Here is a 25,087-nt window from a genome sequence, read left to right on the forward strand (position 1 = left end):
TGCATCGTTGGACTGTAATTAGTTAATATCTTTATTATACACCCCATACCCGTCGTGTGAGAGAGAGTCAGAAGATTACAGAGGTGCATAATGGGTCCAGGGACTGGACAGCAAAGTTTGGATAGAATAATAAGTTACAGTGGCAATGAACTATTTACATGTTTGTATGTGGTCACAACCGTAATGAGTTATTTATGTAAACTCATACGCCTGGATATATACGAGCCCTTTATCTAAGTAAAAGTAGATAGTTCTCAGTAGATAGCCTGGGTTAGCCTCGGTGTGGACTTGTAAGTCATTATCATTGCCTTGGCCGCAGAGTATTTGTTCCCTTCATCAATCTCAGTTCCTCAGAAATGGCAAGTAATAGTAACTCCAGTCCTGCTGGAAGTAAGCCTTTTAAATGTCGTAGCTACTTAACTCGTAATGGAATGGCCATTTTCATTGGTTTCTGAGGTCTCCCAACTCAGGTTGACAGATTTCATTATCTGATGTATTAAACTCAATCTATATGATGGAATATTACAGCGAAACACAATTAGCTTTTATTCCCGTAATGTAACTTATCACATAAAGATGGGTACAAGTGCTCTGATAGTGTTATTCAATCTTGCTTAATACAGAAATGTTACGTCACCTGATTCTCATATTAATTATATTTTATTCTGTAGTGTTTTGAGTTGGTACTGAAGAAATCACCGGTGAAAAACAGAAATATACATTTGCTTTCATATTTATTTTACCGTCCACGCAAGTTTCCAGTGAAATCGCAAACACGTGATCTTAAATTTGCAGGAAAATCACAGTGAGAAATACAGAAATTGGTGAGTATTGTGAGCAAGTTTTGCCACGACTTGACGTCGTCAGCGAGTGTATATATACGCATGAATTATTTATTACACCACAAGTTCTTCAGTAAACTGTGGTAGTGGAGCAGCTGGCAGGGTGCTGCCTTGACCACCTTTCACACACGTTTATTCTTATGTGATCCAGATTGTTCAATCATGGTCCCCTCAGCCCACGTCAACCAACCAACCCAACAGGTAACCCACTCATTACAAACCACCACTCAAACCAATCCACCCATTCCGTCCCACCCACTCACATATACCCTCCAGTGTATCGTGCTCACACCGCCACTGGGCGCCCAGCTCCGCACTGGAACTTCTAGCAATACACCAACCAAACCACGCAGTGTTCCACATGTGAGTGTTTTCCAGTATCAGTGTTCAACTTGACTGTTGATGGACGACACCACAGAACATTACTGAGTGTCCACATTACTCCTCTTACAAAGCTCAATGAATAAGTGTATATATAAATATATATATATATATATATATATATATATATATATATATATATATATATATATATATATATATATATATATATATATATAATGTCGTGCCGAATAGGTAAAACTGGTCAATTAGCAAGAACTCATTTAAAATTAAGGCCTCTCTAAAATTTTCTATTATACGTTTAAAGATATATATTTTCACTTATGTTAATGTGAAAATTAATAATTTTGTACCAAAAGAACCTTAGAAAACTTACCTAACCTTACTATAACAAGCACAAATTAATTTATCCTAATCCAATTAAATATATTTTAGATAAGTTTACAATAATTTAATAAAAAATAAACACAATGAAATATTTTTTTCGTTAGGTTCAGCATGATTTTTGCGAAATTACTGCATACGCACACACACACACACACACACACACACACACACACACACACACACACACACACACACACACACACACACACACACCCATATATATATATATATATATATATATATATATATATATATATATATATATATATATATATATAACCTTTGAAAAGGCCTTAGTATGAGAGTGTTTTTCTCCCGAGTGTGAAAGAGAACAGTCAAGGAATGTGAAAACTAAGCTCTGGTAAGTGTTACCTTGTAGCAGGCACTAGTGTAGTGCCCCAGGGAGTGCCACTGGCACTAACCTGGCCTTACACACACACACACACACTAGGGGAAAAATAACGAATAGCAAATCATCATATGTAGATATTACAATCATGCTTCCAATCATTCAAGTTTTCTAGGATGGTACCTGGATGATAGTAAAGAGCTCTTGATCCAAGGGAAGAGACCTGTCCTCCCCTTTCTAAAATCAAATTGTATTGCCTTTCATTCCCTGGGCTGCGTGCAACCCCAGAGTGTTCAGCGCTTTTTCCAAATAATAATAATAATAATAATAATAATATCCTTTTAGAACCAGTGTTTAAAATTATTTATTATTATTATTATTATTATTATTACATGCAGCTGTAACCTCTAAAGTCTAAACCCACATGGGTCATACAGCTCCGTTTAAAGTTGATAATTCGTTTCTTCCCATGAAAGAAAAGCTGGAGCCAGTTAGAGAACAATAGTGAGATGTGGAAACCTGCAGTGATTTACACACCAGTGATTCCGCCAGTATTGTCAAGCTGACAGGAAAAAAGGTGGAACCTGCAACAAATTCTCTACCAATACGTCTGGAACCTGGAACAAATTTTGTTAGTATTACGTCTGGAACCTGGAACAAATTTTGTTAGTATTACGTCTGGAACCTGTAACAAATTTTGTTAGTATTACGTCTGCGAACTGGAGCAAATTCCTTATGATTATGGTTGGAACCTGGAACAAATTCCTTATGGTTATGTCTAGAACCTGGAATGAATTCTTTATGGTTATGCCTGGAACCTGAAACAAATTCTTTACGAATATATCTGGAACCTGCTTAGGTTAGGCTTGGTAAGGTTTATCAGGAAACATGACGAGTATTTCCTTACGCGGGTCTTAGTCATATATGATCCGCCACTGGAGCTTTTGGTCATCTGACCGAGGTCTTCCACTGGCTTACCCCTCCACCCCTTTAAAAAAATATGCTTATAATATGCTTATATAATTATAGCCATTAGAGCTAGCAGTAGTAGTAGTCTGTGTGGAAGTTATCCAGCTCGGTCATTATAAATGCTACAATATAGGTACCATTGCCTACGAGTCTTTTGTGATAAGTCTCTTGATCCAAAGAACTAGAACTGCCCTTTCCTTTCCTTGGATCAAACCTGCGTAATTCCTATTCTCCAGGCGCTGTATGACTTCTTTGGCGACAGAAGTTAACTTTATTTGTTTACTAGGCTTCAAGCCTATCGACCGCACGAGGGTCCACTATGACTATTATCTATAAACTTTCATTAAGAACACTTTAAGGGGCGCGTGAGTTACTCTGTCTCCTAATAACATAATTTTTATCCACTATAATCTACCTTGTCCATAATTACTATAGCATTTGCATTGTCTGCTTTCGTAAGATGAGGTCTAGTATCTAGATTATAGAGGATAAATGAAAATGTTATTAGAAGACAGGGGAACTTACGTGCCCATTAAACCCTAAAATAGGAATTAACGTAAATTCTTCATAACAGACCTAGTGTATGTACATTGATGTAGCAGTGTAAATACCTTGTGTGTATTTAAAGCTAACTAGGTGTCTCGTGGCCTGCAGGCAAAAAGGTCTCGCTTCACCCGGTGAAGGTCCAGGTTCGATTCCTGGCGAAGGGGTGGAAACATCGGACGTGTTTCTTTACACCGGTTGCCTATGTTCCCCATCAGTAAAATGGGAACCTGGGTGTTAGCGGACTGGTGTGGGTCGCATCCTGGGGACAAAAACTGACCTAATTTGCCCGAAATACTCTACATAACAAGGGGCTTTCTATATAGTAGTATGTCATTGATGTCAGCTAGGACTGTATATCTTGTATATGTACCTGTAGTAAATAAAGATATTATTATATTAGGTTTACCTCTCATACTCCATTACACAAGATGGTTTTCTTCCTCACATGAGATAATAACATCTCAGCTAAACTGGGAGATTAAGACTGCGTGAAGAAGCGGGATTATGCGGAAGGTTAAAAATGACAGCATTGTGGAAAATTGCATTTATCTGTATGTATCATTACGTACATAACAATTAATGAACATAGATAATTATTATTCATCACTTAGACAAGTAGGAATTTGGGACACCTAGGTCGCAAAAATGTCCCCCTTCGATACCTACCACTGTCATATCCACAAGTTGCTCTGGACCTATTAAGTAAATGAAATATACATACACCAGGAATACTGGTAAATATATAAATTTGTGGACTGTATATTAAAAATAATAAATGGTTATATATATACACAATTACATAACAGAAGGAAAATATATCTTAATATCACTCACCAATTTGACTGGATATTAAGTTGTATCATACTCAGAAAAACCTCACTCAAACTAAATTTATGAAAACACTGGCCAGAATTATACACAAATCTAGAGAGCTTATCTGAGGTTCCTGGAGCTGTCTTGTCCAGTCGTCTGATATCTCAAGTTATGCAGGAATGCACATCCAACAATTTCGCCTCCTATTTGAGAGGTGTCAATCCAATTTTAACCTCTAGAGCACGAAAAATTCTTCCCATTATATTAACGTTGTATCCAATTCAAAACCAAGATGGCGAGTCCCGTCTGCGCAGACGCAGGCTTTCCGTTTTCTATGACATAAATATTAAATACAGTATGGCCATCTATTTACATATAAATGCTGAATTTCTGGAAAATATATACAGTATTTTCCACACGCATGAAATTATTTTAAGTATCATTAACCTCTCATACAAGGGAAGACTTGACGACAAATATCGTAAAAAAGTCACTGTGTTGAGAGTAAAGTTTGGTTTACATTCTACGCTTCAGTTTAAGTAGAGCGACAAATAGCCATATTGTGTTATCATTATGGTGCCTGAGTGTACACGGGAGAGGCACAACACAAGACTTTCGGGTGCACTCCATAACTTTCCCTAGAAAAGATTATCGTCTATTCTCTCGGCTGAGAACAATCTACTACTCTCGACTGAGGACACCATTACTCTCGACTGAGAACAATCTACTACTCTCGACTGAGGACACTATTACTCTCGATTGAGGACAATGTGCTACTCTCGACTGAGAACAATCTACTACTCTCGACTGAGGACACTATTGCTCTCGATTGAGGACAATGTACTACTCTCGACTGAGAACAATCTACTACTCTCGACTGAGGACACTATTACTCTCGACTGAGAACAATCTACTACTCTCGACTGAGGACACTATTACTCTCGACTGAGAACAATCTACTACTCTCGACTGAGGACACTATTACTCTCGATTGAGGACAATGTATTACTCTCGACTGAGGACAATCTACTACTCTCGATTGAGGATAATGTACTACTCTCGACTGAGGACAATCTACTACTATCGACTGAGGACAATCTACTACTCTCGACTGAGGAAAATCTACTACTCTCGACTGAGGACAATATACTACTCTCGACTGAGGACAATCTACTAGTCTCGACTGAGGACAATCTACTACTCTCGACTGAGGACAATCTACTACTCTCGACTGAGGACAATCTACTACTCTCGACTGAGAACAATCTATTACTCTCGATTGAGGACAATCTACTACTCTCGACTGAGGACAATCTACTACTCTCGACTGAGGACAATCTACTTCTCTCGACTGAGGAATTACAAGTCATCTATTGTTTTTCCTATTTACTCCCTTCTACTATTCTCTCAATTGCGGATTACTATTTTCATGACTGGAAAAAGAGTAAATATGCTGAGTCTCGCTCGGTGTTGAGATTTGTCAGCACTAACAGAATACAGACTTGGTCTGTATACTGACTTTGTTCGCCATATTTTTCGATACCATTTCCAGTTCATCATATGATCTAGATCAGGGGTCCCCGACCTGCGGTCCAAGGGCCGCACGTGGCCCTTCTAGGAAATGCATGTGGCCCTCGCGTGAAATTATAACTTCACTTTTATGGAGGTTCCACACCGCACAGTGTCAACGATTACAAAATATTTAAAGCCATTTTATACCAAAAACCTTATAGCCACCTCTCACAGCCACAGGGGAGGGGTGTCCTGATGCTCGGAACTGGGATTACCTTCACCTTTCAAGCCAGATTACCTCTCATTCTCCATTAGGTATATAATCCCCGTTGTTTTAGCGTTGGGTTATTCACCTAATGATTACAATAATAGTAATGTGTACAGTTTATATACTGTGAGTTTACATTAATTCGTGTTACAGAAATTCGAGTATCCTGAAATAATGGTGTACAAGTAAAATATTGTGATAACTCGTGCAACTGACAGGCTTGAAACCTAGCACCAACTTTTGCAGGTTCTAAAAATGGGGTCACATGAAGGTTCCCAGAAACAGTTAATTGAACCTTTAAACACTGTTAAATTAGGTAAATTTATCAATCATATATTACGTAAATTGTAACAAAGTTAGCGCTACTAGGATAATTTTGGCGTAAAATTAAAAATAGACATATCCAAAATTTGCATAATTATATTTAACTGTTTTCCGGGGATGGAGGGAATCTTAAGGTGATCCGAACAATGTATTCAGAAGACATGTTCACTGATGCATAGTGAAGTTCACATAGCGTAGTTCCCTCATATGCTCCACCAACTGAACACACATCATGGAATTCTCCTTCCAATGTATATACGCTCAGTTTGTTGAAATGCCTTTTTTCGGGATTAAAGTCCTGAGTGGTGGTGTACAACTGACATGAATGCTTAATGACCATTGCATAGTCTAAAGAACCTAATAATCCAACCATCATCATAGCTTGATGGATCTGCTCTGCAATGCTACATCCCCAATCTATCTTGTCCATTCAGTCATCCAGTCCATTAAACTTGGATTTCAACGAATTTCTGCCGAGTCACGTCGCTGCACCATCAGTCACACGAACAGTCTCGTTCATTCAGCCCCGTGAGAGCATTCACACTACTGAGTTCAACACCAGTAAGTCAACGGTCACTGCTGCTGTGACTCGCCATAGAGCCATCAGCTACCCCACCTTCAGGAGTGCTTAGATACCGTTTTGTATGATCCTTCTATAAGGTCGGCATCACTGAACAGGTCGTGGATACCCTTGAAGGTAATGCAATGTCGTAATTTTAATTTTTCAGTCCACTTTTATTGATAAATACATTTGCAGTGACAAGTATGAAAGTGATCCATCTTCCGCCAGCTTCCATGCCATTAACTACTACGCTAATATTTATAGTACATCAACTTTTACACTATTTCACTTTATATTTAATGTTTCCAACATGAATTGCAACATCACAATGACGTGACGGTGCCAACAAGGCGGCGCCGCCCTTTGCTTACAACAGACAGTCGTGTGTTAACCCCTAAGCTGACATGAGAATCTCACCATATTGTCCTGTGGCCGAGCCGATATAGCTCTGGGCTTTCAATTTCAAACACGGTGGCTGGGTCCTCAGCATTCCTTACATTAAAAAAAAATATCAAGATGTATGATATGGTCTTGGATGCACTGGAAGAAAAACAAAATGCAGATGTAGTATACACAGACTTTGCAAAAGCTTTTGACAATTGCGATCATGGCGTAATAGCACACAAAATACGTGCCAAAGGAATAACTAGCAAAGTGGGCAGATAGATCTTCAACTTTCTAACCAATCGTCGAACACGAAGAGTAGTAGTAAACAGATCTAAATCGGAAGGTGCCATAGTGAAAAGCTCTGTTCCACAAGGCACAGTACTCGCCCCATTCCTGTTCCTCATCCTCACATCAGACACTGACAGATATGTAATCCACAGCACAGTGTCATCCTCTGCAGACGATACTAGGAGCTGCATGAAACTGTAATCTATAGAGGACAAGGTTAACCTCCGAGAAGATATAAACCAAGTTTTCCAATGGGCAACAGAAAACAATATGATGTTCAATGAAGACAAATTCCAAGTACTCCGTTATGGAAAACTGGGAGATAATAATTAGAAATGAATATACTACAAACTCTGATCATACAACAGAGCGTAAACATAATGTGAGGGACCTGGGAGGGGTAATGTCTGGGGATCTCACTTTCAAGAATCACAACAGTGCCACTATCACATCTGCGAGGAAACTGATAGGATGGATAATGAGAACATTCAAGACAAGAGATGCCAAGCCAATGATGATCCTTTTTAAATCATTTGTTCTCTCTAGCCTAAAATACTGCTGTACATTAACATCTCCATTCAAGGCAGGTGAAATTGCAGATCTAGAGAATGTACAGAGAACCTTTACTGCACATATAAGTTCCATCAAACACTTTAACTACTGGGAACGCTTGGAAGCGCTTGACTTGTACTCACTGGAGCACAGGCGAGAGAGATACAGCATAATCTACACATGGAAGATCCTGGAGGGGCTGGTCCCTAATCTGCACACAGAAATCACTCCCTACGAAAGCAAAAGACTTGGCAGGCGATGCAGCATACCCCCAGTGAAAAGTAGGGGCGCCATTAGTACACTAAGAGAAAACACAATAAGTGTCCAGGGCCCAAGACTGTTCAACAGCCTCCCACCAGCCATAAGGGGAATTACCAAAAGACCCCTGGTTGTCTTCAAGAGAGAGCTGGACAGAGACCTAAAGTCAGTGCCGGATCAGCCGGGCTGTGGTTCGTACGTTGGACTACGTGCGGCCAATAGTCACAGCCTCGTTGATCAGGCCCTGATCTACCAGGAGGCCTGGTCATGGACCAGACCGCGGGGGCGTTGATCCCCGGAATACCCTCCAGGTAGACTCTTGGTAAGTAGGGCGGGTGGCACACAGAGAGGCTGCGGCAGGTGTCAACCCGCGCTGTGCTACCGCCGTAAGCTTCTCTCCTATGTGCGGGTTATCTGTGTATTTGCTGCATATGGCCTCAGCGACGGCACTTGTAGTCGGGATTGTAGGTGCAGGGATCCTAGATGCAGGAATCCCTAGTTCAGGGATTCTAGGTGCATGTTGCTAGCCTCTCTTAAATTCTTATTCTGAAAAAGGTAGACATGCATGGCGGGTGACACAGACACACCTTTACAATATTTCACTGTAAAAATTCTCTCACTCACTATGATAGTTGTAACTGATTTTTTGTTTCTGTGCAACTGGAAAGTGACCTCAACGCTGCCCATTGTTCCAAATGACTGACCCATCACGTGCAGACCGGAAAGCCAGCAGAAAGCCTCGGTAAGATAACCAAAAACTCCAGCTGCAGGTCATCGTATGACTAAGACCCGCGTCAGGAAACACCTCTCCTGTTTCCTGACGAACTTACCTAGCCTAACTCTTAGGCATCTATTTAAAGCTAAGTGAACAGGGGCAACAGGTGTACGTCTCACCTCGTCTGAAGACTGAACTGTGAGTCACCAGTTGTGACAACACTAGTCTCTGTTCGTCGGACAAGGTAATCATAAGGTGAGATTCACGTGCTGATTGAGAACATTAAGGCGAGATTTGTGTGCTTGGTCCAGTCATTAATCTGACTGAGATCATTAGGGCGAGATTTGTGTGCTTGGTCCAGTTATTAATCTGAGTGAGATCATTAAGGCGAGATTTGTGTGCTTGGTCCAGTCATTAATCTGACTGAGATCATTAGGGCGAGATTTGTGTGCTTGGTCCAGTTATTAATCTGAGTGAGATTATTAAGGCGAGATTTGTGTGCTTGGTCCAGTCATTAATCTGACTGAGATCATTAGGGCGAGATTTGTGTGCTTGGTCCAGTTATTAATCTGAGTGAGATCATTAAGGCGAGATTTGTGTGCTTGGTCCAGTCATTAATCTGACTGAGATCATTAAGTCAAGATTCTCGTGCTTGGTCTACTTATTCTAATTGATATTCAACTGTGAGTGGCGCGCTTGACGTTCCACATGGTGACCTCAGCATCCCATAACTGACAAGCTTCCCTTTCTACTTTCCCACACTTTCCCCTCATACCTTCTCTCCATGTTTTCCGTCTTTTCACATACTTATCTGTCTCCATTCTTCCTTTCTTCTTCCCTTGCTCCCTGTCTTGGATGAAATGCTACAATACACAAATAACCCGCACATGGAGAGAGGAGCTTACCACGACGCTTTGGTTCGATTTGGATCATTTACAAGTTACACACACAAGTCACAGTGTGACTTGTAAATGGTCCAAGTGAGACCGAAGTGTCGTCTTAAGCTCTTCTCTCCTATGCCCGGGTTATCTGTGTCTTGTTCTAGACACGGTATTGTGCCTTTCCGTTATTTATAAATGCTACGTTGTTGATGAGTATAACGACCTGTATGACCTAACAAAGACCTACACAGATACGTCCCATAAACAAGCTTTTATCGGGACGTATCTGTGTAGGTCTTTGTCAGGTCATACAGATGTCATACAAAGGTAGTGAAAAAAAGAGAGGTAGAGAGAAAGAATATATAACCACATACAGCTAATTATAAACGTGTCTCAAGAAATCGTAATGACACGATTGCAAACAAACCATACCCCCGGCCGGGATTGAACCCGCGGTCATAGAGTCTCAAAACTCCAGCCCGTCGCGTTAGCCACTAGACCAGCTAGCCACAATAAGATTCATCCAACTAGGTATATTTCTACACCATAGGAAGGTTAGCACAGGCACCTCTGTGACCACAAATGCAAGTTTTTACAGACGAATCTCCAGCTAGCGTGGCCGTGACGAACTCTAGCTCAAGTCCCTTCACTGCCGTCAACATGACTAGCTGGTCTAGTGGCTAACGCGACGGGCTGGAGTTTTGAGACTCTATGACCGCGGGTTCAATCCCGGCCGGGGGTATGGTTTATAAACGTGTATTAAACGCTGATACTGTATAAAAATTACTGAACATAAAATATACTACGAGAACTGTACAGGACTCCTCACACTGATACGACATACATCGCTCAGAAAAAAATATGCATAGTAAAAGCGTTAAATAGCGAACGACGTGTAATGAGGGGTGCTGAGCTAGAAGTGTGAGAAGTGTGTGCAGACAACAAACACGAGAAGCCTCATGTATGGAGGCCAGTGAAAAGCTTCATTACAAGTAGGTAGTGTGAAAGAACTATAATTGCAGTCGTCAAGAGATACCTCATTTACCTTTCTCAAACACTTACACCTTCACATAAGAAAGAATCAAGGTCCAGTAATCATAATATTAATTAATAATTATTATTATTATTATTATTATTATTATTATTATTAGTAGTAGTAGTAGTAGTAGTAGTAGTAGTAAATTTAAGAAAAAATACAGCTATTTAATAACATTTTGATTTTTTCCTAACAAGAACCATGTACTCAGTGTTTGCCCTGTACTCAGATTTGGCGGGAGTGTGAGGGGAGGTGGTGATGGCGTCGCTTAGAGTGTCACAGCTGCGTTTGTCTATGGCGTCTTCTACTGGTGGTATATTCTTGGTCTTCCTCCTACTGGGACTGCTGCAGGAGAGAGCCACAGCCTTGCCCTCGGCAAGGAGAACTGTACACAGGCAGCCAGCGCCAGTGTGTCCTCAGGAAGATGACATACTACCATGTCTGTGTCATCTACGAGCGACTGAGATTCACATCACGTAAGACATTTTATTTTTTTTTCTAATAAATGAAATTAAATATTAAATTTCATCCAGAAGTGTTTATTAATGTGCAGATTATAAAACATCAGGTTCTTTCTGAAATTACTAAATTAATTTATATTATTAACCACTGTCACCACTTTACAGTACTCTCCACCACGGAGCAATGAGTCTGACCGGTAAGGCAGTGGTTGCTTTACCTTGGCCGTCATGAGGCTAACTGCTGCCACTGCAGCAGTTAGCACTGCATGTCAGCGGGTTGCTTTCTGCCACGCTCCCACCACACGTGTCAGGTGTTGCTTATTCATCAGAGGACACTATGTTCTTTTCGGTCATATGACCAGTTCATTGGTACCTGCCTTATGGCAGGGGTGTGGCAAAATATTAGCGTTTAAGGACACATGTGACGGTGGGATAGCCACTAGTCCTATGAGGGACCAAGGAAGCAGAGATTGCTACCTTACCGGTGCTGGCCCCTGGATAATGATGTTAATTAATTGTCCTTGACGAATGCAGTAACCACCTGATCTTTACTATCACCTCCCTCAGGTGTGAGAACAGTGAAATTGAGATGGTGGTGTCGGCTATGGAGGCGCTGATGAAACACGTGCTGAAGGTGGAGGAGCTTCACTTGGTGAGCAACCGTATCCCTGTCCTTCCAGGCAGAATCTTCGGTTCCATACAGGTGAATGCCTTCTTACAGCCTCTACACAGCTTCCTCGTAGGTCCCACTGTGACGAGCTATGTTGCTCTTGAGTCTGGATGCCTATGATTACAGATGTTGTAGAATTGGGAACCTTATTTGTTAATTCACTATTAACTTATAATTTTTACAGGAAACTTTAAACGACATTTCGATTAGTCTTGGACCATTCTGAAGTCACATTTTATAGATTAATAGTGAGCTTTTCAACCCGTGGTAGTGTGACTTATTTTCTTTTTTTTTGTACTAACTTTGCAGCTATATTGACTTTTTGGTTCTCTCTCCCACCAGATCAATAAACTTTTCCTCATTAACAACGAGATGGTTGGCATAACTCGCAATGCCTTCGCTGGTCTTGAGTCATCACTCCAACACCTCTACATCTCAGAGCCTGACCTCTATGACCTGCCCTTCGACACCCTCGACAATCTGGCCAACCTGCGGACCTGCGTGCTGGAAAATACAAATATAGTACAGATCCCTAGACTCTACTCTCTTTCCAAGTTAGAGTTCCTGAAAATAGATGGCTCCAAGGTGTCAACTATTCCTTCAGCTGCCTTCCGGTTCATGCCCAACATGAAAAAGGTTCATATTGCCAACAGCCAGTTGAAAAAGATTGATGCTAATGCCCTAGAAGGACTAGTGTATCTGAAGGAGGTCAACTTCTCTAATAATGCCATCGACTGGATCCACCCTCGAGCTTTTAGGACTCTTAATACCGTGGAGCATCTGTCACTAGCGGGCAATCGGCTCTCTGATGCCCCCATGACTGTCCTCGCAGCCAGGGAACTGAGAGAACTGAAGATATTTGATATCAGCAGAAACCTCATCACTGGACTCACAAAAGGTACATTTGTGGATATGCCGACAGTGCAAATGATATACCTCAGGGAAAATTTGATATCAAAGATAGAGCGCGGTGCCTTCTTCAGACTTCCTTCGCTGCGGAGAATAGACCTCAGTGGAAATCTTCTGGATGAATTTCACGCTGATATTTTCACAGAGTCTCTCACTATGGAACACCTTAATATTGCTAGAAACAATCTGACATACATGGCCGAAATGAGATACATTGCACGTGCTCTTCCAAATCTTAAGAGTCTTGACGTTAGTAAAAATCATCTAAAAATAGAAAATCCAAGAGTTTTCGAGGGACATCTCAAATTAGAAGCCTTAAAAATCGACCACAATGAAATAAAAAGATTGCAAAAAGGGTTATTCCAGGACCTACCCAACTTACGGGAGCTCTTCTTGAACAATAACTTCATCCAGAGTGGCTTTAGTGAACCAGTGTGGGATCTGCCGATGTTGAGAGTTCTGGACTTGTCTCACAATGACATAAAGAAGGTAGATGCCCTTCTGTTGGAGGGGCTGCCTCTGTTAAGCAGTTTAGACCTCAGCTTTAACATGATCACAGATATAGCAGAAAACACTTTCAGCAGCTCTAACTACATGAAAAATCTCAACATGTCTTTTAATAGTATAACAAATCTTCCCAGTAATATCTTCGCAGGGCTTGAAGAGCTTTTTGAACTGGAGTTGAGTTTCAATGAGCTAATGGTTCTGGATGAAGGACTCTTCCTTGGACTCACCTCTCTGGAATTTCTGCATCTTACTCATAATCAAATTGTTTCCATCAACGCTGAAACCTTTAAAGACAATTCTAAACTACGCTATTTAGATCTTTCGGCTAACTTGGTGCAAGAACTACCCTCTGAAGCGCTGGGGAAGCTCTCCTCCCTCAAGGTTCTCAAACTCCACCGTAATGCCATTAACCAAGTTCTTGATGGCTACCTCAAAGACCTGCGCATGGTCGAACACCTCGATCTCTCTAATAATCACATTCAGGTACTAAGTCAGACAGCTTTCCGAGACATGGTTGTCTTGAGGGACCTTGATCTTAGCGTTAACTATCTCCAGAGCCTCCACCCTGACATGTTCTCCACCATGAAGATGTTAGAGAAGCTCAACATCAGCCATAACTACATTACAGACCTTGGCCACCATACTTTTGAAAACGTCAAGCGTCTCAGGATCCTCGACCTGACCAACAACTCCTTGACGGAGCTTGGGGAAGCAGTAATGGGCCTTTCCTCTCTACAAGGCCTCTTCCTGAGTGATAACTATATCACTACCCTTAAAAACAATACTTTCATTGACCTTCCAAGTCTTGATATTCTCAGATTTGATAACAATGGTCTCCAGGCTTTCGAAACAGAAACATTCCATAACCTGGATTCCCTCATCACGCTCGATATGAGGAACAACAATCTCGTTGAGCTCAGTCCTGATTCTTTCAAGTCCTTGGCGTCTTTAGAGGAGCTACAGCTAAGCAAGAACCAGATAGCCATAATCAAGGACTTTGCTTTCACAGACCTGACATCTCTCAGGAGTTTAGAGTTGCAGGACAACGCTATCACGGAGATGGGCGCCCTGGCTTTCCAAAACTTACCCGCTATCAAATTCCTCAACCTCAGCCGCAATGGTTTCCAGGATATTCCAGAAGACGCTCTGAAGAGGCTACCCACTCTTGATGTCCTCGATCTTAGCTGGAATTACATCCTGGAAATCAAAGATTCCAGTTTCGATGAACTAGAGTGGCTAACAGTTTTAATGGTACGACTTTCCTGCAGCCTTCTTTCATTCTCTAAAGTTTAGAGCTTCAACATTTTGGCATCATCCACAAATACAAAGGAGATAACTCCTATAACTAGATTAATATACACCGGGAACAATGCGGATCCCAACACTGATCCTTTTAGCATTCTGCTAGTAACGAACTCACTCTGATATTTCATCCCTTATAGTGACTGACTTACAGTATGTTGCTTAGATGAGCTCTTATCCATCTTAATATCTTGCCTTTTACTCTGCCTACTTATTTAATTTGTTAAGTAGTTTTCTAAGGACACACCGTATCAACAGTTTTCTTAAGTAAGAATATGCAGATCGGTGTGTGTGTGTGTGGTCATGATAAATGTGACGTGTGTTCCCACAGCTCCACGACAATGACTTGTGCCGCCTCTCTGGAGGGTCGTTCTCCAGCCAGAGAGCCCTGCGAGTGCTCACCCTCCAGAACAACCAGCTGCGTCGCCTGCACCTGCGTGCCCTGGGCACCACCATCATGGGGCTCTCTCTCCTCGACATGAGTGGTTAGTGCATTGGTTATTAGGGAGTATGAAGTATGGGTCATCAGGGAGTATGAAGTATGGGTCATCAGGGAATATGAAGTATGGGTCGTCAGGGAGTGTGAAGCATGGGTCATCGAGGAGTGTGAAGTATGGGTCATCAAGGATCATCGAGGAGTATGAAGTATGGGTCATTAGGGAGTATGAAATATGGGTCATCAGGGAGTGTGAAGTATGGGTCATCAGGGAGTGTGAAGTATGGGTCATCAGGGAGTGTGAAGTATGGGTCATCAGGGAGTGTGAAGTATGGGTCATCAGGGAGTGTGAAGTATGGGTCATCAGGGAGTGTGAAGTATGGGTCATCAGGGAGTGTGACGTATGGGTCATCAGGGAGTATGAAGTATGGGTCATCAGGGAGTGTGAAGTATGGGTCATCAGGGAGTGTGACGTATGGGTCATCAGGGAGTGTGACGTATGGGTCATCAGGGAGTGTGAAGTATGGGTCATCAGGGAGTGTGAAGTATGGGTCATCAGGGAGTGTGAAGTATGGGTCATCAGGGAGTGTGACGTATGGGTCATCAGGGAGTGTGACGTATGGGTCATCAGGGAGTGTGAAGTATGGGTCATCAGGGAGTGTGAAGTATGGGTCATCAAGGATCATCAGGGAGTATGAAGCACTACTCCAGTATGAAGACACTGTAGCAGGAGCTAGGGTGCCTTCATACTGGTGAAGGGCTCTTGATTTAAGTAACTGGGGCTACCCTTTCCCTTCCTTGGATCGTACACGATTACCTAAAAAATCTTATGCTCTATGACCCAGTGCTTATCCATGATTATAATAGTTTATGTTGAAAGATCATGTAAGGTTTGCAGTCACACTGACGATTGCTGAGTAACAGCGATACCTGTTACGCTGTACTGGGTCAGCTGCGTCAGGGTTCAGCTGCGACAGGAGTCAGCTGCGTCAGGAGGAAACATCCAGTGTTAACAGTTTGCTGGAGAAATGGGTGAATCTGGAATTTTACGATGCATAACTGATCTTAGCTGATAATGAACCTCTGAGGTGTGTAGACTGATAACTCCGCAGGGTCTACTGTTGTAGACTGATAACCCCACGGGATCTACTGTTGTAGACTGATAACTCCGCGGGGTCTACTGTTGTAGACTGATAACCCCCGCGTGGTCTACTGTTGTAGACTGATAACCCCCGCGTGGTCTACTGTTGTAGACTGATAACCCCCGCGTGGTCTACTGTTGTAGACTGATAACCCCACGGGATCTACTGTTGTAGACTGATAACTCCGCGTGGTCTACTGTTGTAGACTGATAACCCCCGCGTGGTCTACTGTTGTAGACTGATAACCCCACGGGATCTACTGTTGTAGACTGATAACTCCGCGTGGTCTACTGTTGTAGACTGATAACTCCGCGTGGTCTACTGTTGTAGACTGATAACCCCGCGGGGTCTACTTTGTTCATGTGTTACCTCTACAGTAATCACTTTATTTGCTAATAACATTTATTAGGTAAGAGATGTCACCTTTTGTATTTTCGTACCAACAGGGATGAAAGTAAAATATTCTTTATTTCTACAAGTACATGTACAAGGTATACAGACCATAGCTGACATCAATGATATACTACTATATAGAAAGCCGCTTGTTATGCAGAGCATTTCACGCAAATTAGGTCAATTTTGTCCCACAATAGTCGACTAACACCCAGGTACCTATTTTACTGATAATGGACATGGACAGCAGGTGTCTTAAGGAAACACGTCCTAGTGTTTCCAACCGTACCGGGGATTGACCCCCGGACCTCAGTGTGTGAGGTGAGTACAAACCAGATATCCAAGATGGCTGCCATGTTTACTACAGTAGTTAGATAATAGTTATGTACTACAGAATTCTAGGTTTAACAAAAAAAATGGGTTTGGCAACCAAACTTTGAAGGTAACGATGGAGTCAGAGGTCAGGAAAATGTTGGATCATAGCTGTGATTAATTATTCATACCAAATCAGAGGTCACACTAGAACAAAACATTGATAATAAGGTATTTAATGTCACAACTGGTCAGTCATGACGGGTTAAAGGCCATTTTGTCATGGGCCATAATGTGTTAATGGTCATTGACAGCAAAGTCAAAGCTGGTGATGGGGTCAGGCAATATACTACATCCAGTCAAATGTTACGTCAGATGTCGCTCTAGATATTTTGTCACGGGAAATAAGGCAGGTTAATGTTTCCATTCTGGGGAAGAGGACCGAAGAGCTCCAATGGACACAAGCCACACACTGCTTGGCTTCCTTGGGTTATCTGGGTTACTTACCCTCTGGGCGTTAATAATCTCAATAAAGTCTTGCTCTACCCTGGACGCAGCTGGTCCTGTCAAACACTGATGTGTGTGCCTTGGTCTCAGGTAACCCGTTCCAGTGTGACTGTGACCTGGTGTGGCTGAGAGACTACCTGACAGAGGATCCTGACGATGATCGAGGGCCCCGCACAGCCATCCTTGGGGACTCCCTCAGGGGCGTGCCTGTCTGTGCTGCCCCACCCCAGTACAAGGGCCTCCCCATTACCAAGGTACTGTGCTCAAGGCATCTAATATAATAATAACAATAATAATAACAATAATAAATTAGTGTCCCTTTTTTATTTTATTATTTTTCAGCGTTATAATCTGCTATCGTCTCACTGTAATACCACTTATTCTAAATCAACATTTTTCTGTTGATGCTGCTTCAACCATCATTGCTGCTGCTGTTACTGATGCTTCCACCATCACTGACGTTGATGCTGTTGCTGCTTTTATCATCACTGACGCTGAATTTGTTGCTTCCACCATCACTGATGTTGATGCTGTTGCTACTTACATCATCACCGATGCTGTTGTTGTTGCTTCCACCATCACTGATGATGTTGCTTCCACCATCACTGATGCTCTTGTTGCTTCCATCGTCACTGATGCTGCTGGTGGCTCCATCGACTCTGCTGCTACTACTTGTGTTAATACCACCACACTCAGGTACCAGCCCACGCCTTCCTCTGCCAGGGAGAGAGAACTCCAGAAGAGACGGAGGTGTGCGTCCCCAGGTTCCTCGACCCTATGCTCTTTGCCCACAGCGACACAGGTGAGTCTTGACTTGAGACTTCTATAATATAAATACATCCAACGATATAATGTAAGCTAATTATTTACAATTCGGACAGGCAGGTCTCGGTCCCATGACCACGGCTTTGATGAGCAGGTTATCATGTGACAAGATCCGGGTCAGAAGTTTTCCCAAACGATTAGACTAAAAATTCTGCAAAACAATTAGGGGTTAGTACCTCAGTGGAAGATCCTTTGGCTAATGATATATATATATATATATATATATATATATATATATATATATATATATATATATATATATATATATATATATATATATATATATAGTTTTAAAAATGCAGTATTAGAATGTGGGGCAAAAGTTTGTGGCTATAGGAGGGTGGGTGCAGGAGGAAAGAGGAGTGATTGGTGGAATGATGAAGTAAAGAGTGTGATAAAAGAGAAAAGGGTAGCTTATGAGAGGTTTTTACAAAGCAGAAGTGTTATAAGAAAAGCAGAGCATATGGAGAGTAAAAGAAAGGTGAAGAGAGTGGCAAGAGAGTGCAAAAGGAGAGCAGATGATAGAGTTGGAGAGGCACTGTCAAGAAATTTTGATGAAAATAAGAAAAAAATTTGGAGTTAAGAAAGCCTAGGGAACGAATGGATTTGTCAATTAAAAACAGAGTAGGGGAGTTAGATGGGGAGATGGAGGTATTGGGTATATGGCGGGAATATTTTGAGGAACTTTTAAATGTCGACGAAGAAAGGGAGGCGGTAATTTCATGCACTGACCAGGGAGGTATACCATCTTCTAGGAGTGAAGAAGAGCAGGATGTGAGTGTGGGGGAGGTGCGTGAGGCATTACGTAGAATGAAAGGGGGTAAAGCAGCTGGAACTGACGGGATCATGACAGAAATGTTAAAAGCAGGGGGGATATAGTGTTGGAGTGGTTGGTATTTTTGTTTAATAAATTATGAAAGAGGGGAATGTACCTAGGGATTGGCAGAGAGCATGTATAGTTCCTTTATATAAAGAGAAGGGGGACAAAAGAGATTGTAAAAATTATAGGGGAATAAGTTTACTGAGTATACCAGGAAAAGTGTAAGGTAGGGTCATTATTGAAAGAATTAGAGGTAAGACAGAATGTAGGATTGCAGACGAGCAAGGAGGTTTTAGAGTGGGTTGGGGATGTGTAGATCAAGTGTTTATATTGAAGCATATATGTGAACAGTATTTAGATAAAGGTAGGGAAGTTTTCATTGCATTTATGGATTTAGTGTCACCATGGTTGTTTAATATATTTATAGATGGGGTTGTAAAAGAAGTAAATGCTAGGGTGTTGGGGAGAGGGGTGGGATTAAATTATAGGGAGTCAAATACAAAATTGGAGTTGACACAGTTACTTTTTGCTGATGATACTGTGCTTAGGGGAGATTCTAAAGAAAAGTTGCAAAAGTTAGTGGACGAGTTTGGGAGGGTGTGTAAAGGTAGAAAGTTGAAAGTGAACATAGAAAAGAGTAAGGTGATGAGGGTATCAAGTGATTTAGATAAAGAAAAATTGGATATCAAATTGGAGGGAAAGAGTATGGAAGAAGTGAATGTCTTCAGATATTTGGGAGTTGACGTGTCAGTGGATGGATTTATGAAGGATGAGGTTAACCACAGAACTTATGAAGGAAAAAAGGTGAGTGGTGCGTTGAGGTATATGTGGAGACAAAAAACGTTATCTCCAACCGCCTCCTCGCTGCAGCGAGGAGGCGGTGGAGATATCCTGTCTAAGGGCATGTGTGGTGTAAATATTATGCAGAAAATTCGGAGTGTGGAAATTAGGAGAAGGTGTGGAGTTAACAAAAGTATTAGTCAGAGGGCTGAAGAGGGGTTGTTGAGGTAGTTTGGTTACTTAGAGAGAATGGATCAAAGTAGAATGACATGGAGAGCGTATAAATCTGTAGGGGAAGGAAGGCTGGGTAGGGATCGTCCTCGAAAAGGTTGGAGGGAGGGGATAAAGGAGGTTTTGTGGGCGAGGAGCTTGGACTTCCAGCAAGGGTGCGTGAGCGTGTTAGATAGTGAATGGAGACGAATGGTATTTGGAACCTGACGAGCTGCTGGAGTGTGAGCAGGGTAATAGTGAAGGGATTCAGGGCAATCGGTTTCCCTGAATCCCTTCACTAAATATTACCCTGCTCACACTCCAACAGATCGTCAGGTCCCAAGTATCATTCGTCTCCATTCACTCCTATCTAACACGCTCACGCACGCCTGCTGGAAGTCCAAGCCCCTCGCCCACAAAACCTCCTTTACCCCCTCTCTCCAACCCTTTCGAGGACGACCCCTACCCCTCCTTCCTTCCCCTATAGATTTATATGCTTTCCATGTCATTCTACTTTGATCCATTCTCTCTAAATGACCAAACCACCTCAACAACCCCTCTTCTGCCCTCTGACTAATTCTTTTATTAACTCCACACCTTCTCCTAATTTCCACACTCCGAATTTTCTGCATAATATTTACACCACACATTGCCCTTAGACAGGACATCTCCACTGCCTCCAACCGTCTCCTCGCTGCTGCATTTACCACCCAAGCTTCACATCCATATAAGAGTGTTGGTACTACTATACTTTCATACATTCCCTTCTTTGCCTCCATAGATAGCGTTTTTTAACTCCACATATACCTCAACGCACCACTCACCTTTTTTCCCTCATCAATTCTATGATTAACCTCATCCTTCATAAATCCATCCGCCTACACGTCAACTCCCAAGTATCTGAAAACATTCACTTCTTCCATACTCCTCCCCAATTTGATATCCAATTTTTCTTTATCTAAATCATTTGATACCCTCATCACCTTACTCTTTTCTATGTTCACTTTCAACCTTCTACCTTTATACACACTCCCAAACTCATCCACTAACCTTTGCAATTTTTCTTTAGAATCTCCCATAAGCACGGTATCATCAGCAAAAAGTAACTGTGTCAATTCCCATTTTGAATTTGATTCCCCATAATTTAATCCCACCCCTCTCCCAAACACCCTAGCATTTACTTCTTTTACAACCCCAGCTATAAATATATTAAACAACCATGGTGACATTACACATCCCTGTCTAAGACCTACTTTTACCGGGAAGTATTCTCCCTCTCTTCTACACACCCTAACCTGAGCCTCACTATCCTCATAAAAACTCTTAACAGCATTTATATATATATTATATATATATATATATATATATATATATATATATATATATATATATATATATATATATATATATATATATATATATATGTGTGTGTGTGTGTGTGTGTGTGTGTGTGTGTGTGTCGTGCCGAATAGGCAGAACTTGCCATCTTGGATTAAATAGCAACGCTCATCTTGCCATGTAGGACAAGTGAAAATTTGTGAATGCAATAATTTCGCCAAAATCATTATGAAACTAACGAAAAAAATATATTTGATTGTGTTTGTTTAGTACTAAGTTATTGTAAACATATTTAAAATATATTTAGCTGGGTTAGGCTAAAATAAATTGCTCTTGCTATAATAAGGTTAGGTAAGTTTTCTAAGATTCTTTTGGTTCAAAATTAAAATTTTTACATTAACATTAATGAAAAAAAATATATTTTTAAACGTATAAGAGAAAATTTTAGAAAGGACTTAATTTTAAATGAGTTCTTGCTAACTGACCAGTTTTACATATTCGGTACGACATATATATATATATATATATATCTATATATATATATATATATATATATATATATATATATATATATATATATATATATATATATATGCAATAAGATCACAGTAAACAGGTGATTTCAGAATATGCAAAACAACCACTCTGAAAAAATAGAGAAATTCCAAGCGCTTTCGTGACTACTCACATTATCTGGAGGTTACCTGGAGGTTATTCCGGGGATCAACGCCCCCGCGACCCGGTCCATGACCAGGCCTCCCGATGGATCAGGGCCTGATCAACTAGGCTGTTACTGCTGGCCGCACGCAGTCCGACGTACGAGCCACAGCCCGGCTGATCCGGCACTGACTTTAGGTATCTGTCCAGCTCTCTCTTGAAGGCAGCCAGGGGTTTATTGGCAATTCCCCTAATGCTTGATGGGAGGCTGTTGAACAGTTTTGGGCCCCGGACACTTATGGTGTTTTCTCTTAGTGTACCAATGGCGCCCCTACTTTTTATTGGGGGCATTTTGCATCGCCTGCCCAGTCTTTTACTTTCGTAGGGAGTGATTTCTGTGTGCAGATTTGGGACCATTCCTTCCAAGATTTTCCAAGTGTGGATTATGATATATCTCTGCCTCCTGCGTTCCAACGAGTACAAGTCAAGTGCTTCCAAGCGTTCCCAGTAGTTAAGGTGCTTGACAGAACTTATACGTGCAGTAAAGGATCTCTGTACACTCTCTAGATCTGCGATTTCACCTGCTTTGTATGGAGATGCTAATGTACAGCAGTATTCCAGCCTAGAGAGAACAAGTGATTTGAAAAGGATCATCATGGGCTTGGCATCTCTCGTTTTGAAAGTTCTCATTATCCATCCTATCATTTTCTTTGGACGTGCGATCGTGGCACTGTTGTGATCCTTGAAAGTGAGATCCTCAGACATTACTACTCCCAGGTCCCTTACATTATTTTTCCGCTCTATTGTATGGCCGGAGTCAGTAGTATACTCTGTTCTAGTTATTATCTCCTCCAGTTTTCCATAACGGAGTAGTTGGAATTTGTCCTCATTGGACATCATATTGTTTACCGTTGCCCACTGGAAAACTGTTTATATCTTCTTGGAGGTTAACCGCGTCCTCAGCAGATGACAGCCTCATGCAGATCCTAGTATCATCCGCAAAGGATGATACGGTGCTGTGGTGTATATCTCTGTTTATGTCTGATAAGGATAAGGAATAAGATGGGGGCGAGTACTGTGCCTTGTGGAACAGAGCTCTTCACTATGGCAGCCTCCGATTTAACTCTGTTGACCACTACTCTTTGTGTTCGATTTGTTAGGAAGTTGAAGATCCATCTCCCCACTTTCCCAGTTATTCCTTTAGCACGTATTTTATGGGCTATTACGCCATGATCGCATTTGTCAAATGCTTTTGCAAAGTCTGTGTATATTACATCTGCATTCTGATTTTCTTCCAGTGCATCCAAGGCCATGTCATAGTGATCCAGTAGTTGTGAGAGGCAGGAGCGACCTGCCCTGAACCCATGTTGCCCTGGATTGTGCAGATTTTGGGAATCCAGGTGATTTGCAATCCTGCTTCTTAGCACTCTTTCAGAGATTTTTATGATGTAGGATGTCAGAGCTATTGGTCTATAGTTCTTAGCTAATGCTTTGCTGCCACCTTTATGGAGTGGGGCTATATCCGTTGTTTTAAGTGACTGTGGAATTTCACCCATGTCCAAGCTCCTCCTCCATAGTGTACTTAGGGCACGCGAGAGGGGTTTCTTGCAGTTTTTAATGAAAACAGAGTTCCACGAGTCTGGGCCCGGGGCTGAGTGCATAGGCATGTTGTCAATGACTTTTTCGAAATCTATCGGAGTTAGGGTAATGTCGGAAATCTGGCATACATTTATGGAGTTTTGAGGCTCATTCATGAATAAATCATTTGGGTCGTCGATCCTCAGACCGATTAGTGGCTCACTAAACACAGAGTCGTACTGGGATTTCAATATTTCACTCATTTCCTTGTTGTCGTCTGTGTAAGTCCCATCCTGTCTGAGTAAGGGCCCGATACTAGATGTGGTATTTGCCTTGTTTTTGGCATATGAAAAGAAATATTTTGAATTTCTTTCAATTTCACTAATAGCTTTAAGCTCCTCCTGCCTCTCCTGGTTCCTGTAAGTCATTTAGCTTAAGTTCGATAGTTTCCACTTCCCTGGTCAGCGCCTCCTTTCGTGTATCAGATATTCTAGCACTCCTGAGGAGCTCAGTGACTCTTCGTCGTCTTCTGTAGAGGGAGCGTCTTTTTCTCTCCAGTTTACTCCTGCTCTTCTTCTTTCTTAGGGGAATATGCCTAGAACATGCTTCGGCTACCAGGAAGTTGATCCTTTCAAGGCACTGGTTTGGATCCATGTCATTTAAGACATCTTCCCAACATGTTTCGTTTAGGACATGGTTTACCTGGTCCCAGTTGATGTTCTTGTTGTTGAAATTGTATTTTGTGAAGACACCTTCACAGGTACATGCATTCTGCTGTTCAGGACCCCTATGCATGTACGTCTGGTCTTCGATTAGATTGTGATCGGAATTAGTTGTTTTTGATATTCTTATGTCTCTTATCAGGTCCTCATTATTTGTGAAGATAAGGTCAAGTGTGTTTTCTAGTCTTGTTGGCTCCACTATCTGCTGGCTTAAGGTGTGTTTTTCGCAGAGACTTAGTAGCTCATGTGTGTGTGACCTTTCATCTGCGCTACCTCCGGGGATTGTTTCAGCTATAACATTATTTGCTACATTCTTCCATTTTGTATGCCTTAGGTTGAAATCACCAAGCAGTAAGATGTTTGGGGATGGAGCTGGAAGGTTTTCCAAACAGTAATCGATTTTCAGTAGCTGTTCCTTGAACTGTTGGGAGGTTGCATCTGGTGGCTTGTATACAACCACAATGACTAGGTTTTGGTTCTCGATCTT

General features: G+C 41.6%; 2 protein-coding genes across 2 annotated transcripts in view; one reads left to right on the forward strand and one right to left on the reverse strand.

Moving 5' to 3' along the window:
- Positions 1-25,087, reverse strand: part of LOC128686910 (metal cation symporter ZIP14) — a 210,454-nt gene that overhangs the window by 104,241 nt on the left and 81,126 nt on the right. The window lies entirely within an intron of this gene.
- atk (artichoke) overlaps positions 1-25,087 on the forward strand; it is a 68,124-nt gene that overhangs the window by 34,490 nt on the left and 8,547 nt on the right. The window contains 6 exon segments of the mRNA XM_070103607.1: positions 11,261-11,507; positions 12,060-12,195; positions 12,505-14,829; positions 15,212-15,365; positions 17,761-17,924; positions 18,367-18,472. Coding sequence (XP_069959708.1) covers positions 11,290-11,507; positions 12,060-12,195; positions 12,505-14,829; positions 15,212-15,365; positions 17,761-17,924; positions 18,367-18,472 — 3,103 coding nt within the window. The 5' untranslated portion in view covers positions 11,261-11,289.

The sequence above is a fragment of the Cherax quadricarinatus genome, chromosome 86 (genome assembly GCF_038502225.1).
Source record: "Cherax quadricarinatus isolate ZL_2023a chromosome 86, ASM3850222v1, whole genome shotgun sequence".
NCBI classification, from domain to species: Eukaryota; Metazoa; Arthropoda; class Malacostraca; order Decapoda; family Parastacidae; genus Cherax; species Cherax quadricarinatus.